Source organism: Cupressus sempervirens, chromosome 10, assembly GCF_028749045.1.
Source record: "Cupressus sempervirens isolate cs-2001-9-10 chromosome 10, ASM2874904v1, whole genome shotgun sequence".
Classification (NCBI taxonomy): Eukaryota; Viridiplantae; Streptophyta; class Pinopsida; order Cupressales; family Cupressaceae; genus Cupressus; species Cupressus sempervirens.
In genome coordinates, this window is record NC_143127.1 from 6,400,392 (window position 1) to 6,410,644 (window position 10,253).

General features: G+C 36.6%; 1 protein-coding gene across 1 annotated transcript; it reads right to left on the reverse strand.

Moving 5' to 3' along the window:
• Window positions 1-4,240: 4,240 nt before the first annotated feature.
• Window positions 4,241-5,750, reverse strand: LOC149532290 (mitogen-activated protein kinase kinase 9-like). The gene has a single exon (XM_089803923.1). It carries the CDS (start codon window positions 5,623-5,625, stop codon window positions 4,639-4,641), a length of 987 nt encoding a protein of 328 aa, XP_089660049.1. The 5' UTR covers window positions 5,626-5,750; the 3' UTR covers window positions 4,241-4,638.
• Between the last annotated feature and the right edge of the window lie 4,503 nt (window positions 5,751-10,253).

The following is a 10,253-nucleotide window of genomic DNA, read 5'->3' on the forward strand; positions in this document are numbered from 1 at the left end:
TGGTTGAGGTGGTTTTCCACAAATGTCTCAATGCTTTGATGGAAAACTACTCTAATATCAAAGGTGCCATCCCCTCTGTTGGCACCAATGAAAGGGATAAAAGCAAGAAGGATGGGTGCAGATGGTCGATGCCACCAAAGGGTTGGTATAAGGCCAATTATGATGGGGCAGCCAAAAGTAACCTAGGAAAGGTTGGAGTAGGAGGAATTATTAGGAATAATTTTGGCAAAGTAATCGCTACGGTAGCTGCTCCCCTTGGAACACAAACCAATCACTATTCAGAGGCTATAGAAGCTCACTATACCATAAAGTTGGCCAAAGATATGGGTGTTAGAAAACTATGGCTGGAAGGTGACTTGAAAAACATTATTAACTGCCTAAATGAGAAGAACAAACCTACATGGACTACTGAGAATATTATAGAGGATTGCATTCTTCTTCTCAAGACTTTCGAAGAAACCTATGTGGCCAATGAGTACCAAGAGGCCAATCAAGTGGCGGACAACTTGGCGAATTGGGCCGTCAAGTACAATGAATTGGTAAAATGGACAGAAGGCAATTTCTTGTCAGATATTAATGACATAATTGAATAGGAAAGGATCCTAGGAAGATTGGGTAAAATTAAAAATTCATTATGACTGCTAAATCAACACAGGGGGTGGTCAGAAATTTGATGCATAATTTAATTATGCTAGATAGTGCTTTATGGGGAATGTGCAGAAGTGTGATGTGGAAGTACGATTTCACTCGTACTTCTCACATCAAACATATCTATCTAATTAATACTATGATAGATTTTAGACTGATTGTGCAAAAGGCAAAAAATTGGATCAAGAAAATGAGAAGAGCCTCTTTTTCTTTGAATTTGAAGGGTTTCAACATTGGTTTTCAAGCTCATAGTGAGGAAAACATGGTTGGGGAAAGGCATAGGCGGGAACTAGAAGATGAAGCCAAGAAATGGAGTGGGTAGTCAAAGGTTTGGGACATACTAAAAAAAGGGGAAATTATGACCTTCATTGATAGGCTCCATGGTTGGAAACCCTCAGATACCAAGGCCATGGTTAAAAACTAGAATGAGGGCATTGTGACTATTGATGGGGTGGAGTTTATAGTGACTGAGGATGTCATCTCCATGGTCACTAGCATTCCCGTCTTAGGAAAGAAATTCTACAGAGACCAAAAAATCTCAGGGAATGCGGTGGTGGAGTTCATTAAGGACCAAGAGGAGAAAATGGTACTTGTGAAGAAAGGAACCCATTACCTCCCGAGCTCCATCAAGCTGCTTTGGAGGTTTGTGTTATGGGCTATCATCAAATACATCACCCTGGATACCAAATTTGATCGGCTATGCACCTACCATTTTGTGATTCTCAATCACTTCAGGTATGGGGCCAAAATTTCTATCCCCTTTTATCTTTATGCTTCTATTAATGAAAACATCAATGAATATTAGGAGAAGCATACTAGGAATCTGACACTCCACAAGGGGTTGTTACTTTTAATTTATGAGTTCTTTAAAGATAGGACAGTGGGGAAACAAATTAAGGCAAAGAAGTAGGGTAAGAAGGGTAGAGTGGACTCTGAAGATTCGGAAGAGAACTATGTGCCTTTGGACATCAAAGACAACCTTGATATGCACACTAATTCAAAGAACGATGATACTCCAAAGGGAGAATCTAGGAAGCATTCCATTAGAAAGGAAAATAAAAGGTATACTACTCCTCATCCCAAGCACGAGTTTGAGTCCTCCTCTGACAGGGAATATAATGAAAGAGCCAAAGGCATGGAGACGGGTGAGGACAACCCTAAAGTAGATGAGGAGAATAGGGAAGGGGAGGGCATGGAGAGTAAAAAGGGAAAAAACACCATTACTATCAAAATTTTGAGAAGCAAAGAGGACTATGTTAAAATTTTCAAGGGCCAAAGAAGGAAACAAATGTTTCCTTTTTTTATTTCTCAAGGAAAAAATAATTGTAGATCTAATAATTCGATGAATCCACACACAAAATGTGTAAAAAAAGATGTCAAATCTATTCTAGTCTACTCTATTTTCCTTTTTTGCTCTTGTTTGGGGTAGGAATCGCTCAAACAATTGTTCAATTTATTGAATTGGGACTAACGAGGCTCAAACCTGCAATTTTTGTGTTGGCAAGGTGGTACTCTAACCAATTAAACTACAACCCCACTAGGTATAGTTTATTGACTAAACTATCATTAAAAAAAATTGTGTCGAGTCGTATTTTGTAAAACTTTTATCTTTCAAATTTATATATCAAAAGTATATGTTCATTCCAATTCTTTCTCTATATAGTATACATGTATAATTAGGCTCCATTAAGTACACATACTTAAGATATATTTTTTATTAAGATCACTTTAATTAGATATTATCAAGTCATAATAAATTTTAGTTATATGTATTCATGCATAATGTTGCACATTGGTCGTAGCTTTATGTAGTGAACATGATGTATACAATTTCGTTGTTAATGATTTTTAAAAGAAATCACATTAATGTTGAGTATTTGGCCTTACATAAAGCTAAACATACCACACCTTAAGATTCCCTTCTAATGTATACATTCATTCATTCTAGCATGTCAATGGACAAATTTTGCCTCCTTTCCAAGCAACCAATTTTGCAAATCCAAAATTTACTTGTAAGGAATGCCAAAAGTCATTTATTCTTTATTTACAAGTGTCCAATTTGATAAAATAATTAGTTATGTTGCAAATAGAAAATGATTGCTAAAGATGGCGCCCTTCACACCTCATTAATGTATTAAGCAACTATTGGTGGAATATATTTACAAATATTCCTACACTAGTACCCTAAACATGCTACCCCTTCACGAAAGTGATGTAACAAATTAGGTGAATGTCACCTTGATCATAATTTGGGGATCTGATTGATGTAACCTCGTTATTAGTTAGATCAAATAGTATATATGGTAAAAATAGAACATGGACATTGTTTATTATGCCAATTATTTTTTAATAGTGAAGTTTACTTTATAATTCTCTTAGATCGGAGTAATTAGGTAGACAAAAACAAATAAGTGAAAATAATAATAAATAGACAAACATCACAATACTATATCCCAATTCTCAAAATTTTAATTAGAAAATAGAAAATATTTTTAAAATGTGTATTTTAATTACATATCCAACCAATGATAATTATATATTTATTTTTAAATTGGAAGTTTTAATAATAAAAATGTCAAAGACATCAAGTTAGTTGAACTTGAAGAGTTAAAAGTGAAGAAAAGTAGAGTTATAAGTATATAGACAAAATAAAATAATCTAATAATCCATTGACCTTGACCACTAAAATTGTTGTTTTGATGAAATTTTTATTTAGTCTCATGTTACTCATGAATGGTACTTTCATTTTAATTGGAAGAACCCATCATACCAAAGTAGAGATTGGGGAGTTTAAATGATTCTAATCTTCATAGAAAATAAAGTATGAACCTAGTTGTATCATTGTATATATTTCAAATTAGTATCCCCCCACCACTCATATTAGATTTCTTATCACATATCCAAGCACCAACAAATACCCAAATTTTTAATAATAAAAATGATGATGTAACCTTAGTGGAACTTAAAAGAGGAATTTAGAAGGAGTTTCAAGTATATAGACAAAATAAGTTAATAATCGAGTGATCTTGACCACTAAAATGGTTGTATTGATGAAAAATCTATTTAGTCTCTTGTCACTCATGAATGATACCTCAATTCTAAGATCATCCTTAAAGGTCACATAATAAGGTCAACTTTCACTATTTCACACTTATACCTTAGAAATCAAGCTTATGTGTGTGATGTTTAATTCACCCATCATAAAAAATTTAAGATTGATAGACTACTTCTAATCTTCATAGAAAACAAAATATAGACCTAACCCTATAGAAGATCATATATATATATATGAAAAATATATATTCAAAAATAAATTTATTATCACCATCACACCAAAAACCCAAAATTTTAAATTTCCATAGTAAAAATCAAAATGTAATCTGAGTTGCACTTAGAAGAGCTTTAATTCAGCCACAATAAAGTTTCAGAGAAAACAATTAAATTATACATTTACCTTGACCCCTAAAATGCCCAAGTTGAAGATAACAAACCCGATCCATCCAAACATCCTCGAGTACTTACTTGGTCATTGAAACCTTCAATGCATTGACACGGTTAATAACAACGACAACATCAGAGATGACGAACAATATTAAAATGATGGGAAACGACGCTTTAGTCAAAATATTGAACATTTCAGAAACATCCGAGGCCACGGCCGTCCGGACTGGGCAAAATTAGTTTTAACTACACAGTAACAACAACAGTAGGTGTTTTTGTTTTTCCCCTTTCTGGTTCTGTACAGTAAAAACCTATGAAAGGAATGACCGCGTTATTTAGTCCGCTCGTTCCTCGTCCCCTGCGCGTGGACAGAATCGCGGGGTGAAATTGAATTAATATGGAAAAGGCCAAATTCTTGTATGGCGAAATCAGATTCTTGCGTGCATGGCGAAATCAGATTCTTCTTGCATGGAAAGATGGGATTTTTACTGGACGGCGAGATCAGATTCTTCTTGCACGGAAAGATGAGATTTTTAGTGGTCGGCGAGATCAGATTCTGAGCGACTGCATGGATTGGGAGAGAGAGCAAGAAGAGGGGTTATTACGTGACCTGCAGACAAAAGGGTGTTGGAGCAGTTGTGCGGCGGTCCATCTCTTCCTGGCATCTTTGTGAAGGCAGCAGCGGATGAAGCCCTGAAAGTCGGCGGAGGCGGTGGGCGGCGGCGCCGGCGGGTCGCCGTAACAGATAGCGCACATGAGAGTGGGCCAGTCGGCCTTCTGGCCCGGTTTGAGGAAGGGGAAGTGGCCGGTGAAGCACTCGAGGAGGCTGAGGCCGAGGCTCCAAATATCACCGGCGTAGCCGTCGTAACGGCCGCCGTAGCTGTCGGGATCGAACCTCTCGGGGCTCATGTAGGCGCACGTGCCGACGTAGGTGTTGCAGGGGTCGAGCGTCTGCGAGAGTATCCTGCTGACGCCGAAATCCGCAATCTTGACCTCCTGCTTCCGGTTGATGAGAAGATTGGAGGGCTTGATGTCCCGGTGAACGATCTTCTCCCGGTGGAGGTACTTGAGGCCTTGCAGCACGTTCCTGGCCACCGCCGCCAGGAAATCCTCGGACGTCTTGTGCGCGGGGGCGGCGTCGTGGAGGGAGCCGGCGTCCATGTACTCCAGCACGAAGTGGATCTCCTCCCCCTTGTCGAATATTCCGTGGCATTTCACCACGAAAGGGGAGTCCGTCTTCTTCAGAATCTCCATCTCGCGGATCATCTGGCCGCGTATGTTGTGGTCGTGGTTGCCCTGGATCAGCTTCAGGGCATACACCGCCCCCGTCTTCCGGTGCCGCACTTTGTACACCTTTCCGCCGCTGCCGTGCCCCACCGCCTCCAGCCGCTCCAACTCCCCCAGTTCCTCCACGTCCTGCCGCCGCCCCTCCGCCGCCCTTCCGCCGCCGCCGCTCTCTGGCGGCAGTGGGAGCCTGTGCAGCGCCTGCCGGCTCGGAATCGGAATGTTCAGCCGCGGGTTTCTTCTCCCTGACATCTCTCCTCACTCACCAAACAAGGAGAATTTGGCCCCTCATGGAGTATTTATTGGGAAAATGCAGGGGGTGAGAGAGGAAGCATCCGGGCAAGCGGCGGGACCCGCGTTGTTGCGCAGGGTCAATGTATCTCTGCACGTGCTTGAAAATATGGTGTTGCTCCTTTCGGCTTGACGCGCTCAGCAGTGACGATGCTCTGCCTCCGTCGACCTTCGCTCGGTCAAGTCCTTCTGCTTCGCCATCGCCCGGAAATTTCCCCCATTTTACTTTGCCTTGTCTTTTGTCTTTTACTCCTGTCTTGGTCTTGCTTGGTGACAAATGGGAGGCAATGAGCCATGGAGTCTATTCTACGCGTTCGGTTCGGTTAGGACATTTTTCAAGAAATTTTGAAAAAGAGATTATATTCTGATAGCTAAGTATTTCATTTATTTTCGTGAGAGATGGATTCATGTGTGAATCACTATACATACATGGGCTAATGAGTTTGACTCAAAAAACTACACAATTAAATCTTGATACCAATATCACAATATGACTTGTTGTGGAAAATATCTCCTACTTATCAAATAGGTTATATGTTCAGATTATATAAAGGGTAGGGTATTGTACATTTCGTTTGTGTAACACAATTAGCTGCCCCCTACAAGGAGTACAAGGTAGTCTCATATTGGTTTACAAGGGCTGCATTGTAGTCCTGTATTGTTGTCACCATATGTAGACCCAAAAACATAATGGTCTCACTATTGAAAGATGGTAGTGAATTTGATAGTCTACTGGCCTACAAGTAATATAGGGTAGTCATGTATTGTTGTCACCATATGGAGACCCAAAACCATATGACTAGTACCATGGATTATAAAAGAACAAAAGTCAATTTGATGGTCTAGGGACCTACAAGCAATACAAGGTAGTTATGTATTGGTGTTGCCATTTGTAGACCCAAAAATAAGTGGTCGACATGAAGTGCAGGGTAGTCTTGTATTATTATCACCATATGTAGACCCAAAACACATGATTGGTATCATGGACTATAAATGACAATAGAAAATTGGTGGTCTAGTGACATACAATGAGTATGGGGCAGTCTTATATTGCTCCCATCATATGTAGACCCAAAAACATAGTGTCATGGACTATTAAAGGACAATAGTAAATTTGACAACAGTGAATTTGATAGTCTAGTGACCTACATGTAGACCCAAAAACATATGGTTGGTACTAAGGACAACAATGAATTTGATAGTCTAGTGACCTACAAGCAATAGCAGGTAGTCTGATATTTTTGTCACTATATGTAAACCCTAAAACATATGACTAGTATCATGGACTATTAAAGGACAATAATGAATTCGATGGTATAGTGGCCTATGCAAAGTACAAGGTAGTCTTATATTGTTGTTACCATATCTAACTAAAAAACATATGCATAGTATCATGCACTATGAATGGACAATAGAAATTTTGATGGTCTAGTTGTAATTTTTTAACTTTTGGATTTTACAACTTAAAAATGTATTAAATGTACATATTGGCATGTGTTATATTTTTATAGAATTATATATTGAAAGCGCATTAGAAGTTAGTTTAGCTAATTTTAGGCAACCGCACATCATAAATGATAAATTGAACTTTGTTGTTTACCTTTTGGATTCCAATTGTGTAAAAAAAATTCCTCAAGGTTTACATTCTTTCTATTATAATTGCTTATACCTATTGTTTTGGATTTCGGATAGTAAAGATGGACGTTGTGAGTTCCCTTATGCTTGAAAGGTTCAAAGAGTGGTTATTTCAAAGTGTTGTCTAGCGTACTTAAAGATGTCTAATAACTTTGTGCTACAACCATATAAAAAATTGTCAAAAACTATGTAGAAATGCCCTAGGAGTCATGAATTATGGATACCAATAAAGTTGGACAACTCTTCTTATGAAAGTGAATGGTTCCAAATGAGCCCACTAGGGATCAGATCTTGTTGAGTGTGAGACTTCAAATCACAAGGGACAAGGTCAAGATTGTGCCTTAGGCAAATTTGGCAGAAGAGATACCTCATAGTCCATGACTCTTAGCCTATATACCTCCCTCTCTCGTCATGAAGTACATTGTGGGATCCATTATGTTTGTAAAGATTAAAAAGTGTTGTCTAATACTTACTTATAGTTCAATTTATTTTTTACAATTCGCTAAAATTCGACAACATTTTGATTGTCAATAAAGTTGCACAATTTCTCCAATTAAACTCTAAAAAAATTAACTACTACAAATATAAATGAATGACTAATAGCACATGAGAGGCATTAAATATTTTTTAAACTTAGATATTAAAACATACATAAATATTAGCATATTTGAAATTTATTAATAAACGCATCATTTTTATAAATTTCTTTAAATTTAGTAATTAGTAAATATATGAACAAAATGAAATGGAAACAATATAAAATTGAAAAGAATTGCCTCAAATTATTGATAAATTAAGTAGTAATCTAGATTGCAGCTCCCACCAACGTTCACCAACAAATTGCTTGGGATTTGAGTTACCCAAGCGGATCCAAGGAATTTGTCAATTCCAAACTCGTATGCGAGGAGGGGTGAACGGGGTTATTACTTCATTGTCAAAACTTGGCATGCCTATTGGTTTAATCTCTCGTAGTTGGGGGGCCACAAACGTAAGGATCAAGCTAGCTATCCATGTCCCTTTTACACGATGATTCTTAGCAATGCCCATTCTTTCTAATATGGACGGACAATTGATTGGTGGAAATTCGAATTGTGAAATGGTGCCAAGAGCATTGTGGCACAAAGGTCAAAAGTAAGGGCTCCACTAAAAGAGTTTATTTGGATGGAATACAATCATCCGGACAAGGGGTCGAAATTCTTAAATTCTATTTTATTTTTTAAAAGTGAAATAATGTAAATATTACAAGAGAATCATACAAGTTAAAGGGTAGTATGGGCAGTTATTAGTTCTAGGTGAATGGCAGGATACTATAAGATACTATAATATCCTAGTGGATGTTATTTCTCATTTGGTTTCATGTAATGGGAGAACTTTATTTATTAACTTTCAATGTAATGTTTTTTATTATATTTTTTATTAGTATAATGTAAAATTTTATATTCACTAATTCTAATTGGCTCGTACGTGGAATAGTAGGGTTCCCATCTTTTAGTGGACTTTATTTTTGTTTTACTATTTATTATTCAAATTGTAATATGGTAAAGTTTTGAATGCAATTGATTTTCAATAATTTGCACATTACTTCTTCGTATAGTAATTGTAGTGTGGTTGGCTATAGCTTCAATGCTTTCATTGTTTGTTTCTGATTTGTCTTATCAAGTACAATGTCCTGATCAAGTTTGCAAATAGAAAACGTTCCAAAATCCATCTTAATGTGGACCAAATTTATAATTTGCAATATTTTGTTGCTAGACGGCAACATACTTTGTGTAGAAAATGTGGTCTCAATTCTTCTGCTTATCTTTTACTTATCACCTTGGAGAATGTTTAGTGTTGTCTGCTGATAGCATTTAATTCTCATGTTGAAATCCAGTCATGAACAAATTCTTTTATTCATTCTTGATTTTGGAGGTAGTGGGAAAAATCCAGACTTGCTTCTAACTTTTTATTGGAGTCATATTTTGAATGAGCATATGTTTCCCGATCTTTTTAATCTTTACGTATTTTATTCATTTTGTTTAATATTTGTATTGGTTTGTTGTTTATATTGATCCTAAGCTGTTTTGCCGAACATTGCTTTTGGTAATTTTTTATGTGATTTTTTCCTTAATTTTTAGTCTTATTGCAATGAGGAAAGCAAGAATTATTTTACTCTATGTCAGTAAGTATTGAAATCTTAGTGCATTTTCCTATTTTTGTTGTTTTTTATGATAGCAGTTGTTTGCATTTTTCTCATTTCCTTTCATTGTGGGATAGCCAGAATGGAATGATTATTTTAGCCTAATTTATCCTCTGCTTTATGTGTTCATTTTATGGAACTAAGTACATTTCATTTTATGTAGATTTTTTGTTTTGTTTTAGAGAACTTTGATCATTTAACTTCTTAGGTACAAATAATGGGTTTTTTTCCCACTGTCTTCATTTCATTGTTGGTTTTAGTAATGTTCTCATTTCGCATAATATAGATCATTCTGCTTCTCTCTGTCAAAGCCCTTTGAGCTATTAAAAACATTTATAGAGTTTGTGCTTATAGTAGCGTACATAATGGAGACATGTGAATGTGTCGTTAAAGTGATACTTTCTCCATGTTTACAATTTGAGATTAGAATGCAAAATTTAGTTGTGTTTTATTTCAATTCTTAAACAATTCTATTGTCTAATGAAAGTATTGGTTCTCTAGTTTTATTTATTTATTTATAGTTGTTTTCATATACAATATTATTGCAATACCTTGTCTTAGATCCTTTATTTGCTTCTTCACATTGAGATGTCTACGACTACCATATCTACTTCAAGGCGAACATCTTTTCTTACTAGAGGACTAAACAACATAAATTATTAAAATATTTTGTTAACCTAGTAAGAAAGATAAGATCCCATTAAATCTAGAGCTTCCTCAACTCTTTATTCCAGTTAACCTTTTCCCATTAAAAGAATAAACTTGGTTGTCAAAG

Coding starts and splice junctions, on each gene's coding strand:
- LOC149532290 (XM_089803923.1), bottom strand. CDS start 5,625: ATGTCAGGGAGAAGAAACCCGCGGCTGAACATTCCGATTCCGAGCCGG.